This window comes from Athene noctua, chromosome 2 (genome assembly GCF_965140245.1).
Source record: "Athene noctua chromosome 2, bAthNoc1.hap1.1, whole genome shotgun sequence".
NCBI classification, from domain to species: domain Eukaryota; kingdom Metazoa; phylum Chordata; class Aves; order Strigiformes; family Strigidae; genus Athene; species Athene noctua.
The window spans coordinates 67,508,727-67,530,377 of NC_134038.1; the positions used below are offsets into that span (position 1 = coordinate 67,508,727).

At 41.3% G+C, this 21,651-nt stretch overlaps 3 protein-coding genes across 8 annotated transcripts in view; 1 reads left to right on the top strand and 2 right to left on the bottom strand.

The window, feature by feature from the left end:
* LOC141957596 (uncharacterized) overlaps nucleotides 1-5,559 on the top strand; it is a 40,131-nt gene extending 34,572 nt beyond the window's left edge. For all 4 annotated transcript variants that reach the window (XM_074899364.1, XM_074899361.1, XM_074899363.1 and 1 more), the window contains one exon: nucleotides 24-5,559. In XM_074899364.1, coding sequence (XP_074755465.1) covers nucleotides 24-79 — 56 coding nt within the window. In that variant the 3' untranslated portion in view covers nucleotides 80-5,559. The remainder of the gene's footprint in view (nucleotides 1-23) is intronic.
* A 102-nt stretch (nucleotides 5,560-5,661) lies between these two features.
* Nucleotides 5,662-16,529, bottom strand: PDCD6 (programmed cell death 6). Of its 2 annotated transcripts, none has more exons than XM_074899367.1 (6): nucleotides 16,362-16,529; nucleotides 13,578-13,639; nucleotides 9,797-9,841; nucleotides 8,680-8,832; nucleotides 7,908-8,017; nucleotides 5,662-6,206 (listed from the first exon to the last, which is right to left on the bottom strand). In XM_074899367.1, exons 1-6 carry the CDS (start codon nucleotides 16,442-16,444, stop codon nucleotides 6,108-6,110), a joined length of 552 nt encoding a protein of 183 aa, XP_074755468.1. In that variant the 5' UTR covers nucleotides 16,445-16,529; the 3' UTR covers nucleotides 5,662-6,107. The 2 variants fall into 2 exon arrangements, with proteins under 2 accessions (XP_074755468.1, XP_074755467.1); XM_074899366.1 differs by having other exon boundaries at nucleotides 8,674-8,832; nucleotides 16,362-16,526.
* A 1,636-nt stretch (nucleotides 16,530-18,165) lies between these two features.
* Nucleotides 18,166-21,651, bottom strand: part of EXOC3 (exocyst complex component 3) — a 28,639-nt gene continuing 25,153 nt past the window's right edge. For both annotated transcript variants that reach the window (XM_074899368.1, XM_074899369.1), the window contains exons 11-13: nucleotides 21,056-21,217; nucleotides 19,575-19,702; nucleotides 18,166-19,135 (exon numbers count right to left, since the gene is read on the bottom strand). In XM_074899368.1, coding sequence (XP_074755469.1) covers nucleotides 18,964-19,135; nucleotides 19,575-19,702; nucleotides 21,056-21,217 — 462 coding nt within the window. In that variant the 3' untranslated portion in view covers nucleotides 18,166-18,963. The remainder of the gene's footprint in view (nucleotides 19,136-19,574; nucleotides 19,703-21,055; nucleotides 21,218-21,651) is intronic.

A 21,651-nucleotide genomic window follows, 5' to 3' on the forward strand; every position in this document is an offset into this window, starting at 1 on the left:
ATATTTTTATTTCCCCTTTCTAGAACTAAATATTCAGACATTAGTCAATGTGCTAGTAGAAACTAGAGGAAAAGATTAAGGAGCAACAACAGCTGAACTGGAAACAGATGAACAGATTCGAGAATCTCCATCTCTTGGCTTTCAGGAAAGAGACTGAACTTAATTCTGTGTTTGACTGGTTTGGGGAGGGGAAAGGGAGGTAGGGTTTAATTTTTTAACATGTGAAGTATAGCTGGAACACAAACTTGCACATAACGGAGGTGAACATACTATTTTGTTTAGGCTTTTTTAATGTATTTGTTATATCTTAGTATATTACAGAAAAAATCTTTTGTTATTTTTTGAAAATATGTTAATGTTATTCTGTCAGCAAAAAGCTAATAACCCTTTTAAGACCCTTCCCAATTCAGAAAAAAAGAAACGTTTCATTTTATGTTACCTACTTAGGAAGAATATTCACTGAACATACAGGTCCACAGCATAAAAATACAGGTTTATTTTTCTTCACACAGATGTAAGGCCAGTTCAGTTAATTTGAGCCTTTATAATTAGCATATTTTTAGAAATTGATACACTACATTTCTGTTTAGACAAAGGAGAATGTCGCAGCAAAGGTATTCTGTCTTAAAATGATGCTATATGAGGAAAATGTAATCTGTTCTGGGGAATTGGTATGTAATGGGGCATATTAGTCACTTTTGGTTTTGCAGAGTAAAAAGAGATGTGAAATACATGCAGATTTTTTTATCATGTTGTTTGGAATGAAATGGCTAAAAATTGGCTGAAAAACTCATTTGATGGATTCATCCATACTAAAATAAAAAATCCTGATTCTTTCTACTGGCAAAAGCGTACTAAGAAATAGTAGAACCTATAAGGCAATCGGATAAAATAACAGAGAAAAATAAATAATCAAAATGACATACTAACTGAGAAGTACTTAACAGTTCATAATGTTTATCAGTTGTCCATACTTACATATTCCCCACACTTCTGAGCCATGTGCTCATGAATGCTTGGCTTTAGGTGTCTACTTTGTACCAAATTCAGTTTACATGGAGCTAAAGAAAAGAAGTGAGACAGTTTACTCCCCAGTGTCCATTTTCCTTTTCACTGCTGTGTTGTGAACTATCATTTTTCTTCTCATCAGTACCTGAAAGATTTCTCTGTGCATTAAATACTTGTGCTAAACCAGGGTTAATCTTCATGAGCAGTCATAATATATTTTCTGCATTCACTAAAATAACTTTTTGTATCTGGTCATGTGAATTTTAACAAAAAGGGAGCAAAGTGATTTATTATAGAGCATACAAACTCAATTCCCTGAAATTCTCCTTCTGTAATTGTTTTGCTTGTGCATCAGAAAACATCCACTTTCCTTTTTCATTCCTATTTACTACCTTTCTCCTTCTCATACTCCCTGAAAGGTTTAAGTAGTTTCTAGTGGCTCACGCTTAGTAATTGTGCCGTACACTTTTATCTGTGGAGTTACATAGTAGACCTTCTTGCTTAAAGGGGGAAACCACCATTTTCTACCACAGCTGTCTGCCAGAGTTTTGATTTAAAACTCCATGAGACTGATCAGTTATTATCTATGTTTAAAAATGATCAGAACTTATTTACATGTGTTACTACCGTAAGTTTTTATCCACAGAAAGTGTAGTGCAACTGAAATTCTGAAACCGTAAAGAAAATGTGACTTGACAGTGTTACTGCTACAACTCTGTCAATTCAAGTTAAGACCTTTTCAGGTGAGGTTGTTGTCAAGAGCTCTTTTTTCCCATTACTCACTCCTTTTGGGATGTTACCTCTATTACTGTATATCCCAGTGGCATACAGCTGCTGGATGATCTCTGCCCAAATTAGATGCTCTCTCTGCCTACACATTCCCTTCTTATTTTTTGTTTTGAGGAACAGTTCCTGTCCCTGCTTCCTGTTGTGGAGGGTTCTGCACTGGGGAAGCAGTTCTTGCATTTGAAACAGAGTTGGAGTAGTGACCAAGCTGAGAAGAAATGCTTTTCAGCACGGATTTACTGATGGTTTCCTGAGCTGTAGATAGCATTTGGAGTCTTATAAATGCCCTCTGCTTTTCTGTTTCAATTTTCAATTCTTACCAAAACCAGTGAAGTTCTTGAGGTGATTGTCTGTTGGTTCTTATTTACAAACACTATCATGTAGGGATTTTTTTTTTTTTAAGCTGGTGGTATCCTGTAATATGCTCTTCAAACCTGCCTTATCTCTTATGTGCAATTACTACCAGCAGTGTGTTGTTTGTTTCTTTCAGTCACTTGGCTGAGCCAGTTTCAGCTGCATTACTGCATCATAGAATGGTTTGGGTTGGAAGGGACCTTTAAAGGTCATCTAGTGCAACCCCCCTGCAATGAGCAGGGACATCCTCAACTAGATCAGTTTGCTCAGAGCCCTGTCCTCTACCACCTCATTGGGCAACCTGTTCCAGTGTTTCACCACCATCACTGTAAAAAATTTCTTCCTTGTATCTAGTCTAAATCTACCCTCTTTTTACCCCTTGTCCTATTGCAACAGGCCCTGCTAAAAAGTTTGTCCCCATCTTTCTTGTAAGCCCCCTTTAAGTACTGAAAGGCCACAATCAGGTCTCCCCGAAGCCCTCTCCTCTCCAGGCTGAACCACCCCAACTCTCTCGGCCTTTCTTCACAGCAGAGGTGTTCTATTCCCCAATCATCTTCATGACCTCATCTGGACCACTTGAGCAGGTCCATGTCTTCATTATGTTGGAGATTCCAGAGCTGGACATGCTACTCCAGGTGGGGTCTCACAAAAGCAGAGTAGAGGGGGAGAATCGTCTCCCTCAACCTGTTGGTCACACTTCTTTCTCTTCATGCAGCCCAGGATACATCTGGCTTTCTGGGCTGTGAGCACACAGTGCTGGCTAATGTCCAGCTTTTCATCCACCAGTACCCCCAAGATACCTACCAATTTCCTGCTATTCAAATGAAGGGCAAAAAGAAACAGAAGCAATTTCAGGATGCAACTCTGCAAAGGGATTGTTTACCCCTGTGACAGGAGTGATTAATGTTTTTCCTTTCTTCCAGGGCTGTGTAGAATTGTGAGTACTAAGCATCATTTGGAGGACTTTTGTGACACCTTCCCTTCCTTTCTAGGGCCAGGTACTTGCAACTCAGACTGTTTTCTTTTACAGGATCCACCCTGAGGATCTATCTGCCCGTTTCACTTCTTTCTCTCTAGCCAGCAGCTCATCCTACAAACATGACCTCTGAGAGATGGTGACTTTGGATTCTGTCTTACTTGCTCTCACTCAGTTCAACCCTGCCACCTTTAAAGGGAGATTCAGATTGCTCTTAAAAGAAAAGCGTAAATCCAGGCTTCTGACTTTTTTGGCACCTGGCTGGCAGTGTCCACAAAGGTACGAAGGTAAGAAGACCTCATGGGGAAAAAAAAAAAGTGCCTTGGAAGTTCTGTCATCCTACCAGTTACTTCTTCAACAGGCTAGCATAAGCCAAGACCTCCTGTTGCTTCTTTTTTCCTGCAGTGGTTAATTTTGTTGAATTAACCTCTGGCTGTCTACTCTTTACTCCAAAGAACCCCTTTGCTTTATCTTGCTCCCATGTAGTATAGAGCTGGAGAAGAATAAGTCCTCTGCTTGTTCCTGTTTCTCTACACTCAGGTTCTTCTTCAAGAAACACCTTCACAAGGCAGGCATTGATAGCCTGCAGACCAGCATCACTTTAAATGCCTGCCAGCCCTCAGCACTAGCACACTGACACCACAAGCTTTGGCACTGAGGCAGGAGTTTTGAGGCTGCACCAGAGCCCTTTGAACCAATTTCACATTTCCTTAAAAAGCCATTGATAAAAATCCATACTAGAACATGCTTTGGGAGATAAACGGTCTACTTTCCAGCCACTTCCTTGGTGTGTGTGTGTGGTGTACCTGCTTTCACACCTTCAGAAGCGTCCGTTTCCTATGGAGACAAGAGTTGTTCCAGCCCAGAGCCACTTTGGTGATTCTTGGCAGCAGTGAGGCTCCTTTCGAAAGTGCTGGAGGCTGTTGTTCTACACCGAAGGTGGTGAAGTGTAACAAGGTTGGCTGGAAGAGGAGACATCCTTCATAGGAGATGGCCTTGGAAATTTTTCAGGTTCCAGCTTTTCTAGTTTTGTAGCTCAAACCTACTGATGAGCCTCAGATCACTTCCCAGGATTACTGGATTTCATTTGATGCATGATCTGAAGGGGCAGATTCCTTAGTGGGAAAGGAATGAGGAGGCGCTTTTGAACGGGGCCATTTAGTTAAGGAGAAGCTTTTTGGAGCCCAGAGCTTTGGGGCTTTTCTTTTATTGCTTTGTTTCTGAAGTGAACATATATAGTGATTGTCTCAGCCTTCTGGGGAGGTAGTGTTCAGGGAGTAATTGTTGGAAGTCTTTCTCCCTTGTCTTCTTAAACAGAAATAATTCTCACAGTTCATCTAAGGCTGCTGGATGAGGTGGTCTCTGACACCGGTCACTATTCCTGCTCCCCCAGAAACAATCCCTTTTGGGAGAGCTCCTTGTCTCTGTGTGCTTATGCTGTGGAGACCATCGGTCTCTCCCCAGATATTTCACACCAGAAAAGCATTTAGAAAATGTTGCTGAACTGTCACAAAGGGCCTGTTTGATTATCACTTGACAACTAGTAGCAGCTTCTCTGCACAACAGATGTTTGGTAACTGCATGGTTGCCACTTGGCTGTCTTCACCCTGACACCAGATGCTACTCCACCTGAGACATTTGGGAATAACATCAGAACACTGAGATTTTTTTTTCAGGTAGGATGTCTCTGTGCATAGACCCAAACCCTTTTGGAGTATCTGCTTGGTATCACTGACAGCATCAGTTTACGTATAGGTGCTCCTGTCAGCTCACCTGCATGTAATTACGAGATTTGAAGCCAAGGGGTGGGTGTGGACTGCCTGCATACAGTGAGCTGGGGCTGGGACAGGACTGACAGCTTAAGAAAAAGTCTTTGGGTAAAAGCTAAAAGCTCTTGCCTGTAAACATGTCCCAAAGAGTAGCAGTTACAGGTAAGTAATGTTGCTGCTGGAATATTTTTAAGTAAGTGTTCTAGTGCTGGTGTAAGGTTTTCTTAGAGCAAGCTAAGAACTTGTTAACTTCTCTTTGCTTCCTCCAAGTTGCTTCTTTAGAGTTACTGCAGGAGATGGTGTGTGACAGGAATCAGTCATTAGTTTTTTGCTTCAGTTTTTCCACTGTGTCCCTCAGTAACTGTAAATAGTGAGATGAAGGGTAAGGTTATGAGAATGTTTGACTGTCAATTCAAGGCCACTTCAAATAAGTGCTTCAGCACAAAAATGAAGACTGTTGATGTTAAATGAGCCCACTAAGCAGAGGGAACTATCTATCCCGAGTTGTTAGATGTCAGTTTATTTTTGTAGGGAACTCCTTGAGGAAGATGCAGTATTGGACACAGATGTGAAGAAGTTCTATTTGAAGATGTCCCACAGATACCCTGAGAGGAGGAGGCAGCTAGAAAATAAAAGGATCAGGCACAGGAAAAAGGCCATCGCTGTTAAGTGAGAGGGACCCCTGACCCATAGAAAAGTAGAATACAGAAATAAAAACCACCACCCCCTTGAAAAAAAGCTGTAAAAAAGTGAAGTAGACTAGAAAAGTTGATCTAATATTTTTACTTAATTTTAAATTCTGTATTAAAAATTAATACATTAAACTCTTACAAAAGTAAGGCACATGCAAAATATGTTGTGCATCATCTGACTTTTAACTCTTTTATAAACTAACAAGCATTATTTTAATTTGGCATTTCTAAAGAGTCATTTTTCCCCATGCAGGATATGTGGAAGATGGTTAAGTTTGACATTGCACCAGTTAAATCTAGATTCTGTGCTTTCTGTACTACAGTAAGCAGAGATGGTCATATTGTACAGTAATACAAAATAAAAACCAACTAAAGGACAGATTCTGGAGGTGATGACCAACATAGAAAATTTAAGAATGTGAAGTTTTATCCATTATAATACATCAATAATCTTTTTCAGTACAGGATGATTTGGCAGCTCCAGTCTGTGTAATGCAAGTGTGCAATTCCTAGTTATTAGTGTCATACGATGCTGAAGACCATGGAAAGATATTGCTCGTAAGACACCTGAATCCAGCCATCTTGATCAGTATCGTATCGTCGGAACACATCAGTCAGCCTCTGAAAAGGGGGAAAAAGCCACACAGTTTTGTGCTTTGGGAAAGTTCAGACTGCCACGTATTCCCCTTGCCACTTTGTTTTCCATAGCTTTATGAACACTTCCTGTTCCCTCCCCTCTGTACACACTTTATATGCACAGGACTGTAGAGGTTGTTCTTGGCCATGGCTCCTGCCTGAGCTGTGCAGCAGATCTGATTCCAAAACCGCCTTATCTAGTCATTTCCTTACAGAAAGGTTTGGGTTGGAAGGGACCTTAAAGACCATCTAGTTCTGCCCCCACCCACCGCCCTGCCACAGGGACACCTTCCACTAGACCAGGTTGCTCAAAGCCCCGTCCAACCTGGCCTTGAACACTGCCAGGGAGGGGGCAGCCACTCTCTGGGCAACCTGTGCCAGTGTCTCACCACCCTCACAGGAAAGAATTTCTTCCTCTTATCTAACCTTAAGACCAGACAGCTTTTTATACCTAGCTTTACAGTGGGGGAAAAACAATGCACAATTCTCATGAGACATTTGGAAGTCATCTGGAGACAGAATCTGATGAGTACCTTATCCATTTCTCATCCTCTAAGCTCAATATGCTTTATCATTAGTATCCCAATTGTCTCTGTATAACCCCAGAGATGCCAGGCAGGATGGAGAGTGGACCAAAATAACTACCAGCATGGTTTCACTAACACCAGCTGAATGATACTCCATTTCAAAGCCCTCCTTAGCAAATGTTTAGTTTATAACTAAGTATAATTGTCTTATATTACAAATGAATATAAAGGCAACTGATATTTCAGCAAACTCAAGGTTACAGACATAAAGCTAAAATGAGAAGAACAGAACACCTGTGTGCAAATAATAGAGATACTGCTGTTACAGGGCACTGCTCTTCACTCTGCATATCGGAAGGCATCTTTAAGATACTGTTGCAATGCTGGCCAATGTAAGAAGAACAACCACTCTCCTATCCTACTAAAACTCAGTTTGTCTGCTGCTATGGTTTCCCAACTTTTCCCCAAAGTCCTACATACATTTCAGAAGAAAAGTCAGATACACTTAGAGAAACCTTAAGCAATGAGGTGAGGAATCATCCAGTATTGATTTCTAAACAAAAGAACACAACTGTAAAACTACAGTTCTCTTTCTCTCTCCACAGATGCATTTCCATTACTGAAAGGTTGTTTTTGTTGTTTTCTTTGAAATGTCTTATACTACCATTGCCTCTGCAGGAACAGCAGTGCCAAAAGACTGAATTCAGCTGCTAGGTCAAATTCCTTTTAGTCAGAGCCTTGAACCGAGAGATATACAAAACCCTCACAATTTAGATTACAAGAATTATGGGCACCATGGGATATGACACACTCCAGTTTTAACACGCTCAAGATCCAGAGGAAGTGTGTGTATTAAACTGATGGAAATAGTCTTAAGTGTTTGCCTTTTAAAACGCAGACTATTTTACATTTTTTCCCCCCTCTGTTAAGAAATTTAACAGGTCAAAAAAAATGGTATCAAATCTACTCGTGATGCAAATGGATAACCAAGTGAAGACCAATAAATGAAAGTGTTTCAAGCACCTCTCCTATACATTATCCAAATGATTTATTTATAAGCAAGTTCTAGGTCCAATATTGTAGTTAAATTGAAAACAATAAACATTTAAGAAAAGGGGAATTTTTTTCAATTGACATTAAAGTACATCTCCTTTCTTACCTGTAAAACAACACAGCACTGAATAAAGTCATCAAAAGCAACCTGTCCTCTTCCTTGTCTGTCAAATTTCCGAATAAGGATATCGTAGAATTGATCAGACAGTCGGTAACCTTGGAAAGGAGAAATGCTTTAAAAGGTTTCAATTACCACAGTCCTTCTATAAAAAACCCTAGTCTGTTTAGCAGGCAGGTGTAACAAAACCAGAAAACAGTAAGCAGTTACAAGAGAGAAATTTTTTTTGGCCAAATGTCTATGTGTTAAGCTAAAATGCATGCAGTAAAAACCATGCTTAATTATAAACAGAGTCACAGTAAACATAATTACTGATTAAAGTGACTAGTCGGTTGAGGGAACACTTCAGGGCTGCAACTCCAGTTTTTCTAAGTGCAGTCAAATAAAAGTTCCTTTTGCCATCAGAATGCTACTGTAGTGCAGACAGCTGGCTTAATTTTAAAAAGCAGGAAGCTGTATCAGGTACCTCTGGAAGTTCAGACATTTACCTGGAGTATGGGTAATGCTCTCATAGCAGCTAACAGGGGAGACAGAAAACATTCCACCCATGGACTGACACATCCAGTTCCATTTTTTCCATTAAAGGGAATAGTTTAAACAGTTCTTGTGGCATCTTTAAAGGTCCCTTATACCTAAAAGGGTAACCGCGTTTCACCTGTCTCATAGTCACATTTGTTGAAGCAGTACAGCCCTACCAAGAAGTTCACCTGATGACGTAACCCAGTCATAAAAACTGTAATTACAAATGAATTACCAAAACCTGTTAGTGCTTGCTTTAGTTCATTTTTGTCAATCATTCCAGAATTGTCTCTGTCATACGTTCGAAAGACATTCTGCCAGTCTGAGATGTACTTCCAGACTCCAGTGAATTCATTGAAGTTCACGCCACCTTTGTTTTCTCTGTCAAACATGCCTGAAATAAGAAACACATATAAAACCTTAATCCTACTACTCTTCAGTAAGATCTGTTAGCATTTTGAAGAAGGAAGTGAGAGCGCTTTGTGGAAGGTACTGAAGACAGAAAAGAAATTGCAAAAATACAAGTGATATTTTGGAAAGTTCTGCCAAAAAAGGCAGGTTTCCATGGAAGGAGGATAAGATAAAGCAAGATAAAACAGGACCATGACAAATCACAGAATATTTTTTTTCCTGGGTTTTCATATCCACTCTGAAAGTATTTAGGGTTTGACTGATCATCCAGTGACAAAAAGAGAGGAGGGTTGTTCTTTTCTAAGGACTTGGGAAAAGTCTACAACATCTGTTGACTGCCAAAAGTCTGGGATATTCATCTGCATGTGACTTACTGTCATACAAACAGCATGTTGCACAGCAATGGAACTCTTGACTGCTGTTGAATACTTATTAAAACCAAGGCAAAACATTCAGTTCTTGGATTTATGAACTCTATGATATGAGGGATTTTATGTGCTTGAATTTTTATCATTCTGTTCTACCACCATCATCTTCCACCCTACTGGCAATTATTTTAGGACGCTAAAGAATTCAAACATTGTAAAGGTTCTGTTTGGTCTTTCTGGAGCAGAACATAGGATTAAAATGCAAGACAGGAAAAACAGTTAATGAAGACAAGCTGTATCACATCTTTTCAGAATATTTGAGCTGACAGTTTCCCCACACATAAATTACATTTACTCTCTATTCAGTTGTAGCTGTAACATTCTCTCAGGCTACTTTGACAAGTGCATGTGTGTGCATGCAAAGGACATTCCTGTATTATTCAAAAGGGAAAATATTTAACTTACTACTGCTGAGCTGTCTGGAGAAAAAACAACAGTACAGCAATTAACAGCATTCTCAATTGTCTGAACAGATCACAAAAGAGTATTTTAACTTTCACATCACACAACTACACTCACCAAGAATGGACCTGACTGTTGCTGGATTAAATGGAGTCCACGTGCCTGAAACAGAGAAAATTGCTTAGTTCCTCAATATTAAGTAACATTTAAAAAAAATGCAACCAACCAACTAACAAATTAGGAGAGAGCCTTAAACAGTGAATTCAGAGCTGGATGACATGGAGCCAGCATATTATAAGTCTACTTTGAAGTAATAATGTTCTTGACAATTCAGACCAATGCTTTACAGATACTACAAAAACCCCAAAATTTTCCAGGCTGCACCAAAGAAAAAAATCACAAAAAGCTTGGAAGAACTAAAGGACTTTCTTCATCGCAGGTAGGCAAGAGGTGTTGGCTAAAAGGCAAGATCAAAACTGAAGTCCCACTATTTCTACTGATGTGAGCAAAAGAGTTTTAAATTATAACTTAAACAAGGTTTTATATCTGTTCCTCAGTAAAAACCCATCTGCTTATTTCCTGTTTTACAGGTGTGTTAACTCCAGGACATTTAGTTTCTGACAGAAGTGAAAAGAAAAGGTTCCTACCATGACATTACCATGTGAAATTTAGAGTTGAGTTTAGTATAAATCCCACCTCCACCAATAAATCGATTAATTTAAACAATTGGTATTTTCAGACTAAGAAATGTCGCTGCTTGGAAGGGTCTGAGCAGTAATCATCTGAAGAGGAGCTCTGAACTTCTCCATATATTTTTGACAGGCTAGTCACTTTGGACTAGTTTTCAGTCTGTTGGAAGCATTCCAGAGTGCTAGGAAGCAACAAGCTTTAAATTAAGAGAAATACTGTGCTTCACCATCAATTCTCTAGAGGCTGCAAAGTTACCAGGAGGACCGAGAGGCAGGTATTAATTCACTAAGGTTGAGGGACCACAAAGGAGCCAGCAAGACTAGAGGTACTATAGAGGCATTTGCAACGGCACAGTCAGCTGCCCACAAATAGCAAATAGAAAGTCTGCGCTGCTATTAAGGAGGTTTTGTGAGGACATGGCAGCTTTGCTGGATCAAACAGTGGTGGTTAAGTAGTGCTTATACCAGTGCTGAATTTCTCCCACAGAAGGGAAACTGTATCAGTCTACAGATGCAGCCAGGGGGAAAAGCCCTACAGTGTAGGCAGGCCATGGGACTATCTGCACATAAAGAGAAACATAAGCAGGGGAGAGTAAAAACCGCTCTGAAAATGCTTAAGCAGTAGTTGAAACAGAGAACATCAGTACCTTAGAGTTGTATGTCTCCTGACAAAATAATAATGGAATTATTAATAGGGTGCCAGCATTTAATTCTGAACAGAATATAGTTTGGAATTTCACTTATTTCATGTTGAAATTTTCAAAACACTCAGAGACACTATATAGTGAAACTCAAGTAACACCAGTGCCGAAGAACTGTACTGATTGCAGCCTGTTCCAACAAACAGGTGACTCTTTCCCTCCCCTGACTTTACTATTAAATTTACATGGCAGTGCAGAATAAAAACCAAGAAGGAAGCGTAGGATTTACTTCTGCAAACAGCTATATGATGATCGGTCCCTCCCAGGTAAGCAGACTGTTATTTATTTGCATAAACTTGACAGGTTTGAAAAGCTGAATGTCAAAAACACATCAAACTTCAAATTTTAATGAGCAGTATGTAGACTTTTTTTAATGTTTTAGAAATTAACACATAACATTCTTTTAGCCCATGTTAGACTGCAGGAGACAGTCTACACACACCCATCCACTAGAGGAAATATTTTGAAAATAATATAGTGAATTGTTAGTGACTTTGGTCTACAAGAGCTAGAATCTCTCAGAATGAAGAAAGCTTACAGTTCTGTAAATATTCTGCCTAACAGTGAATTCACTTGGGGATTCTTCATAACTGCAAAGCACTGAAACTCCTAATCTACACTGTAAACAAGGAAAGAAAAGAGTTCAGGTAGTCATGACTGTCTATTACCGTTAAATTCAATCAGATGAGAAGATATTTAAAATGGCAGGTAAACCGAGGTTCCCACATCATTAGAAACAGCACTATAATCTTAAATTAAAAGTGTCTTAATCAATTTAATGTAGCTTCTGCTGAAGTTGGTATTCAAATTAGTATTTTAGTTATGGATCGAGTGCAGCAGCTACAATATATTGCCTTTAATAGATCGGGTATTTTATTAAATATTCTAGTAAATCCAGTGTATTTACAAGACCACAGTTTTCCTAAATATAGCCATCCAAATTTATTTCAAGTCAGGTGATTACTGTCAAAAAGGAGCCTTTCAGCCTGCATGCACTGCAGCTCACAACATCAGTTTAAGCCCTTCTCAGTCACAGGAAGGATGAAGAAATTAAACCTTGGGAGAAGGGGAACTTCATATGAGCTCAAAGGCACACACTTTTCAGTTCTCTAAGTGGAAAAAAACCCCACAAAGGAAATCTTACCCACCTGTCACTAGAGGAAAGTAAAAACAGGCTACTGGAATTATTTTTTTTTTTTATTTTACTTCTGCGAGTTATTTGACCATACCATAGTGTCCTGGTTTTGGCTGGGATAGAGCTAATTGGGTTGTTGTCGTGTTGTTTGGGTTTTTTTTCTTCCTTCTTAGTAGCTAAAATAGTGCTGTGCTTTGGATTCAGTAGGGGATTTGATACGAGCAGAATGTTGATAATGTACTGATGTTTTCAATTGTTGCTAAGAAATCAAGGACTTTTCAATTTCTCAAGTCCTGCCCGTGTGCAGGGACACAAGAAGCTGGAGGGAAGAAGAGCCAAAAACAATGGACCCAACCAAACTGGCCAATGGAATATTCCGTATCATCCAACATCACGCTCAGTACATAGATAAGGGTGGACTGGGAAGCTGCACTGGGGTTCCCGGGATGGTGGTTTCAGGGTTCTCTCTTCTCTGGGCTCACTAGCTGAGAATAGGCTGGGAATTGGTCAGTGGGTGGTAAGCAATCACACTGTGCATTACTTGTTTACATTTTTATTTTATTTCAAATACTGATTTTATGTCAACCTACAAATCTCCTTGCCCTTACCCCTCCAAGTCTCTCCCCCATCCCCTGGGGGTGGGGGAAGGTGAGTGAGCGGCTGTGTGGTGTTTGGCTGCCGGCTGGGTTCAAACCACGACGCCTGGTTACCCTTTAAGCATTATGACAGAGAACTGACAGACTGCTGGAAAGCTTTAATACTAGATCTAGAATGTATCTTTCTACTTTGTTAGGAAAAACATCCAAACATGCCTCATTTGGAGAAAAAAAAAAAAAAAAAAATTACCATCTTCAATTCCTGCATCAGATTGTATGAAAAAATTTAATGTGCAGTAAAAAGACTGGTTGTAAATGTCTGATCTTTGTCCAGGTTATACACTATATACCAGGTTAAAAAGCAAAGGTTCAGTAGTGATGAGAGAGGAACATATAAATCACCACTTTTGTTTTCTAGGAAGCAGAACTGGAAAAAACAAAAGGATGTGCACACCTTCATCCCCCCGAATACAAATCAATAATGTTTACAATAGGTACTCAGTGTATAATGCATTCTTACTAACATGTACCAACCAAAAACCTTCCCTTAAAATAAAAAAAAAAAAAAACACAACCAAACAATGGGCTCAGGAAAAAAAAAAAAAATCAGAAAGATTATTCACTTTTTTAGCTGCCCTTCAACCTTTTGCTGTAGATTAAGTAGTATTAATCGGTGGTAGGAACATTCTCTCCCCTACCAGCAATCAGTCTCACACAAAATTTAACATTAAGTTAATGAACTTACTGGACTACCTCACTGTTCATTTACAGACTTACCATTGGATAATGCCTGCTGAAGTTCATTATCAGATATTATTCCACTCCTATCTTTATCAACCCTGGGAGAAGAAAAAAAAAAAAGAAGAGGGGAAAAAAAAAAAGAGCAGTAAGCTTTAAGTCGCTGAAATTAACTGGTTCCACTTATAGAAGACTTCAACATTCCAGTTCTTACCAGATATAATTAATCTTTTCCTGAAAAGTCACTAACTGCATTTTAGTTGCTAAACCCTTCACAGTTACTGCAAATTAAACATTTCATTCAGACTAGTGAGACATTCTAGAATATGACAAAAGCTACAAAAACCCTGAAACACTTAATTTAGGAGTGAAGAGACACACAAAAACACAAACAGAGAATAAAACAGTTTGGGCATACGCCACACAAGAGTTTTTATTTATTTTTAAAACAACTGCAGAGCAGACCATGCTGGTTAAATCCACAAAATGCCTAATGTCATAGTAGTAAGCTGTTTGGCTCCCAAACTGGAGCCCTAAGTTTGGCACCCAGTTTCTCTCAATAAGATGTTGGCAACAGAGAGAAAGTCACTAATGTAACCAGTGTGAAGTACTGACAGAATTGACTGCAGGGCCTTGATCCCTTTCAAAGGGGTTCAAAAAGTGAAAAAACACAGGCAGGTGCCAGCTCCATTGAGCCTTCACAGTTTATTGCCTTAGAGAATGGAGTTCTATCCCAGAATTAAAAATTATGGAATGTCTGCCAAAATAAAGCAGGATCATGCCTTCTTTTAGGAAACCTGAAAGTGTTGGGGACTTCCCTCCATTTTAGAAGAAGAACCTTCCCCTTGACACAGACAGTTTTTATTTCCCCTCAGTTACTATCATCCCAGAGTCCTGCTCAGCTGATCCCTCTGCAAAAGCTGTTGTTCTCCTTTAGTCCTTGTTGCCTTTTTCTAAACCTTTTCAGTTCATTCTTCCTCATCTCAAAAATTATAAGCTGCATACAACATTCCAATTGCAAGCATAAATTTCATCGATTATAATAGCAAAAAGATATTCCTTTTTTTTTTATTCTCTTATTTCTTTTCTAGGTATTCCAAATATTTTTTATTTCCGTGAGCTGCTAAACTGATATTTTAATAAAAATGTGGTATGACCTACTTATCTTGTTCCTGAGCATCATCAGTCAGCTTAGAGCACATTCATTTTATATACAAAATGACACAAAGTTAGAGTGGGTCTTTCTCATGGACATCAGGTATCTACTCCAACGTCACCTGACCATCATACAGGGATCATGATCTGGCCATGACAGGGTGACGTGACCCTGTCATTCAGGACTGTAAGGTGCTCCTGCACATCTTCGCAGGCCTCACTTACTATGGGAATCAGTTTGTGTAACCAGCAAACTTCATCCGACCATCCACCCACTTTCCCCCCCAGTTGCTCCTGAACATACCAAATAAAGTTGCCAGAACAGCTCCATCTGATAGTGTGGCAGACAACCCTGCAGTCTTCTTTTTTAAGGTCAGTTATTTATTCACCGAAGGACCCTCCCTCTCATTCAGCGTATACTGGATTTCTTTACAGGGCTTTATAGTCTCTGTGTTGAGACTCTCTTTGAAAGTGACACAGATTGTATCAACTGCACCAGTTCCAGCCATGATATCCATACTCAATCTTTATCAAACATAATCCAAGATTTACACAGTAAGACTTACGCAGTAGTCTCCCAGACAGGAATACTTTAGTAAAAGTCATGCAACCCTCCTGACTGACTAGCTACATTATTTAAAATCGTTTCTACTGGTTTGCCTGGTGCTGAAGTCAGACTGTTGATCAGTTTCTTTCTGGACCCTTTAAAAAAAGAAATGGCATCAAGCACGCCTCCTCCAAGCTCTCAGATGAAACAGTTTTACAGAAGGCTCTACAGAAGGCTGAGTAGGTAAACTGCCACATTCCTGAGTCACTCCTGAGTTACTAAGCAAATATCGCCAGTTTTAGCAACTGCTCACTGTTTGTCTACTCCTTAACCTCTTCTTTCTGTCCCTTGAGTCAAGACAGAACCTCTGACACATCTCCCATAAAAACAGATTCAACGTAGGAACATCCTCAGTTTCCTCGAGAGGACACAAGAGTGAAGAAGTCCTTTAGCCTCTTTACTACTGCAGTCTCAACAGCATGTTTTTCAGCACGGGCCTGCTCACTCCCTTGCAGGTTCCTGCTTCAGCTGTATTCAAGAGAATATTTGCTGGTAGTTTTTAAGCTTGCCATTAAGCATTTACCAGATTCCTTTTTACGAGTGCTGTACTGCTACACTGATCCTCCAGACGTTCCAATCCTGTCTGGATTCTCAGGTCAAAAATTACTTCGGCGTTTTCAAGGTTACCTTCTCACTTCTTCCCTCGCTCTAAAATACAGCCATACTCATTCCTCCTTAAGACTTTCTCAAAGCTCCCCCTCAGATTCCTCCTGCAGGGATATAACCGCGACGTTTAACCCTCCCTGCAAGGCCCCAAGGCTGACAAATCGTGCGCGGGATGCCCGGGCCGGGGACAGGCTTTCCCCAGCAGCTGACCGTTTCCGGGCACCTCCCAACGCCCGCTCCCTCCCGGTGACACCTCAGGCAACGGCGGCCCCCCAGCCACTCCCCCCGCAGGACACGGCAGCGCGACCCGGCAACGACGAGGACCGGTGACCAGGGGGGCTGGGGAGGGAAGGACCCCCTCCCCCCCCGGCAGCCGGTAGGGCGGCAGGCGAGGCGGGTCGCCCCGCGGGGACCCCGCCCCGGGAGCGGGGCGCGGCGCGGCGCGGCGGCCTCACCTCTGGAAGACGTTCCACAGGAAGGCGGGGTCGGGCAGCGCGGCGCCGCCGCCGTTGGGCCGGTGCTGGTACCCCGCCGCCATGGCCCCTCCGCGGAGCCGCTCAGGCCCGCCGCCTCGCGCTTCCGGCACGCGCCGCCTCGACGCAGCGCCGCCGGTGACGTCGCTGAGCCGGGCGGGCGCGCGCGGGCCCCGCCCCGGGGAATCCCGAGAGGAGCCGTTGCGCCGCCCCGCCTGTTGCCACGGCGACGGCTGAGGGGCGGGGCCGGGCCCCGGGTCCGCCCCCCACCGCGCCCCGCTCTCCCGGGGTGTCCCGCGGGGACTCCGCCTTCGGGGGCGGGCCCGGCCGGGGCAGCGGGCGGAGCCGTTGCTTGAGCCTGAGCCGGTGGGGGCGGCGGTGTGAGCTCCAGCGGGGCGGGCAGGGGCAGGGCCGGAGCCGGGGCGCGGCGCTCCCAGCTCAGTGGCGCTCCCCCACGCCAGCCCTCGGCCGCCGTGAGGGTTTCGGCTCCCCGGCAGGCAGGGAGAGAGTCGGGGGAGGCGGTTTGTCACGGAGGGGAAACGGCAGGAGTTTAACCTCCAAGAGACAGAGGGTTACTGCTGCAGAGGAAGGATAGGGAGGAACAAAGCCCGATAAACGGCTTGGGACAAACTGAAGATCGAAAGCCCACAGAACAGGAATTTCAGGTACAGCCCAGAGATTGAAATTGAAGTACAAGCCCGATGAGTCAGTGTTCTTAACTGTACACAAGCCTCCAAAACTCAGCCTCATTCCCCTCCCCCTAGCTGCAGTTTCTAGGAACAGCGTAAGGTCCCACAGGACCTGGAGGGCCCCACACGGCACCACAACTCCTCAGGTACAGCTCGGCGCTCTGCTGAACCATCCTCGGCTTTTGGGACACGCTCCCTATCAGTGAGAGAAGTCACAATCTTTGTTTTATCCTTTGTCCGTACTGCTGACCTTGCACGTTATCTCCTCGGGGGTAAGACGGCAAAGCAGTGGAATGGCACGTCTGGGTGCTCACAGGCCAAGCGAGTTACATATACAAACTCCAGCATGTTAATTACAACGAAGTAGGCTTGTGTCTTCCTTGTACCTATCCTTTTAAATTCACAATTTTCTAGTAATATTTTATAATATTACTGAAAATTAGCTTTTAAGCATTAATCTGAAAATATTGTGTCCACTGCTTTTGGCTGGGATAGAGCTAATTGTGTTTTTTTCCTTCCTTCCTAGTAGCTAGAATAGTGCTGTGCTTTGGATTCAGTGGGGAATTTGATACGAGCAGAATGTTGATAATGTACTGATGTTTTTAGTTGCTGCTAAGAAATCAAGGACTTTTCAACTTCTCACATCCTCCTGCCCATGTCCAGGGACACAAGGAGCTGGAGGGAGGAACCAAAACAACGGACCCAAACTGGCCCTTGACATATTCCATATCATCCAACATGATGCTCAGTACATAGATAAGGGTGGACTGCGAAACTCCAGTGGGGCTCTCGGGATGGTGGTTTCAGGGTTCTCTCTCCTCTGGGCTCACAAGCCAGAAACAGGGCATCGGTCAGCGAGTGCTGAGCAATCCCACTGTGCATTACCCATTTGTATTTTCTATTATTATTCTCATTATTACTTTTATTAAACTGTTTTTATGTCAACCTACGAGTCTCCTTGCCCTTACCCCTCCAACTCTCCCTCATTCCTTGGGGGTGGGGTAAGGGTGAGCGAGTGGCTGCATGGTGTTTGGCTGCTGGCTGGGTTTAAGCCATGACAGTGTGGAAATAAAAAACAGTATCTCCCATTTCCAGAAAACTATTAAATCCAGAGTTTATTCACACTTCAACCAAACAAATAAAAAGAAGATTTAAATCTACTGTAAATCTATAAGGATGCAAAGAATACATAGTTTAAGGTAGCAATGGTTTAACATTTTATTGAAGGGGTGGTGCTTTATGTGCTGTTTTTAGTAAATCAATGAAAAAAAATGTACCTCTGTGTCTTTATTTATTCACCCTATAATCAAATTGCACGGTAGCAATTTCATTCAGTTCCTTAGCCAGGAAACTGATGATGATTTCATAATTAATGTTTTCTGCAATAAACTATTTTACACCAAAGTAAGTACATACACAAAGTATAATGTGAAAGTGGACCAAGGACATTAATATATGCTCAATGCAGCACCATATAAAGACTGTTCTGAAGGAGCCTGTTTAGGTATTGTAAGCAATGTATGTTAGTTTATCCAGCACTAATACAGCTTTGTTGTTTTGGGTGTAAGTATCTTTATATGGCATTGCAGCACACTGTGCAAACATATTCCACGAGAAAAATGTATTTGCTGACAGCAAAACCAGCTGTAACAAATGGGTCAGTAAAATGCCTCCTGGCCATTAGGAGCTTCATTCTTCAAACATGACCTTTACATCCATCTTCTTTCAGAAATCTGACTACATTTTCCCACATCCGAGTCTCTAGAAAGAATCATGCCTAGCAAGTACTGGTGCATCGTGAACTTTGCTTGAAACAGCAGTGCCAAATTTGCGCTCAAGTATTTCAAACCTGTTGATCCCAGACCAGTAATGACACACAAACACAGAACTGTCAATTACTTCAGTAGTTTTGGCACAGTTAGAGTAGGAACTGTAATTTCTTTAAAGATTGGCACATAGTTTGGATTTGGTTGGCTTGGACCTTGATCCAACGTCTCAATGATCATCTGCTTCATATCTCTGCTGGCATCGCCCCTCACTGTCAGCAAAGCTGCAATATGGTCATCCCTGCCAAAAGAAAATGGTAAAACTGGCATTAGTGGGAAACTTTGCACAAATAAGAGTTTGTCAGAAATATCATTTGATTGGCAATCCTTTCACTCAGTTACAGCGTGTACTTTATTTCTTAATCAAATCTCTAGTCATTCAGAACTGGCTTTTCCAGCTCAATGTAAAAGCACTGTTGTGGCTGCTCTTAGGACTCTAAAACATATTCTATCCTCCCAAAACACAGAATAGAAGTAATTTGTTGTACCACCGAGTACTTAAGTACATGTACTTCCTAGTCCAGCTCACATATATTTTATATTAGCATCATTTTTCATAAGAAAGTACTACATTCCATAAAATATGAAAAACATGAACTACACGTTGTTTTAAAATTTGCCCAAGACTACAAAGAAACTATGATGTTATCTATCTTAACTTTGAGGGCAAAGAAAATTACCTGATATCTGGGTATTTACTGACTAAAGTTGAAACTTCCAGATAGAGCAGTGAAGGATCAGTTAGCTTGATAACCTCTGCAATGGCTTCAATGATGTCACAGAGCCCTTCAGTGTCCTCTCCAGAGCCCTGCAAGATGAAAAGTAAAAAAAAAAACCAAAAACAACCAACCCACACCAACAAAAACCAAACCCCCAAAAACCCAAACCCCAAAACCAAAGTGATCACCCCAATATCTCTAAACAATCCCTTCATTAGTATTTTGTCCGACAGTGCTCTTGAATTCCCCAAAGAGCTGAATATTCAAATGTTAAGAAAATAAAAGATTTGTGAACTGTCACCATAAGTCTCTTCCCTCTTTCCCTGTTCTTCACGCAGAGACTTACCCTCAGAATACCAGTAAAAAAAGCTCTGTCTTACAGACAGTAATGCTGTATTTATCCACATGGTGATGCATTCTAGTCTAACTTTTGCTAATTTGCCAGCATAAACATTACGAATAACTGATATGAAAGCCAGATCTCTTCTGAAATATTACTTAAAAAAACATCCCTGCATTAACTTCCTTCTAGTCATCTGTCCATCAAGGCAGCTGTCAACAACTGTAATATCTATTTAATCTCTGGACTATTTTAGTGCTCTTAGTTCCAGGTCATCTGGCCCTGACAATCTGGTATTGTTTATTTCATTTATTCCATAACCTCTTCTACCAACGCCTTCATCTGAAACAGATCTTACACAGAATCCCACATAACGAAGGGCTTTGATGCAGGAGTTGCCCCAACATCTTCCGCAGTGAGCAGAGACGAACACTGCCCCTTCCCCACCCCTCCAGTTTTTTCAGGCTTTATCTTCCTCTGCGTTCTTTTCACATTTTGTCGTCTGTTGACCCTAAGAGCTTTCCAGCAGATTTCTGCTCCGTACACAGTTAAAAAAAGATTTGGTATTCATTTTAGGACTATCTTGTACATTGTTTCTCAGATGCCTTTTCTGGCCTTTCTTTTCTCTTTCTACAGCACTTTAAATGGGGTCAACATCCTTATCTTGTTGATTCTAAAGAAATACACTACGTGTTACTTAGGTAATAGGTAACTGCATCTGCTCAATGCAGTATCACTCTTTCTTCCAGCCAGGAAAAGCAAATTTAAAGTAAAGCAATTACTTTAACAAACAACCACTTTTTTTTTTTCCTTTCACTTACTACTACGAATTCAGGGTACCCGTGAGACCATTCAAATATTCAACTGCAGAGAGCTGTATAAACACAAAGCAGTAGAAACTGGGTGCTCAGGAACTTCAGCAGTAGGGCTGTGTGTGTACAGAAACTCTGCGCCCCCAGCTCTGGCATCCTTAATATTCACAAAGTGACCCAACACTTTGGAGACAGGGAGATCTCTCTCTAGCCATTTTCCCTAAGCAGTAAACGTGTGTCGTTTATTATGAATTACCAGGTTAATGGTATTACCCAAAGCAAATACTTACAGCTGCAAGTTTCTTAAAAAGAAATCTGAACTGTTCTGCTTCTTTGATCATTCTTTCTGCACCCTCTTTTCTCTCTTCTGCATTCTTGAAAGATATGCGTTTTAACATGATTGCTCTGATGTATTCCACAACCACTCTTCGATGGGCCTCAATAGTCATTGTCTGAAAGAAGAGAAAAAGGTGGTGGATATGTAGCCATTAGTTTTAATCTCTGAAAAATTATTAGGCTTTGAAAGGTGTATTTGCCTTTAATCACCAGAACACAGTTTTTGCTAATACATTTTGAGTGGCTTTAGATTTTCACAACGCTAACAGAAATGAAAATCTGTCCTTCCCTAATGAAAAGGATATGCCAATTATGAGAAAAAACAAACCCAAGATATCTCTAATGAGATGTCTGAACTATTTTTGGCGAACACCAAAAATAGAACAAACATGAAATAATTCAGCTGATCTTTAGAACAGATATGAGTGTTTTGCTTTGAGGCCTTGCTCTTTATACCTGGTCAAGGATTTACCAGCCATCACAGAGGCTTCTGCTGGAGAACTCCAGTACACTGCATAAAGGATTGCAAATCTTGCCTACATTATCTGTT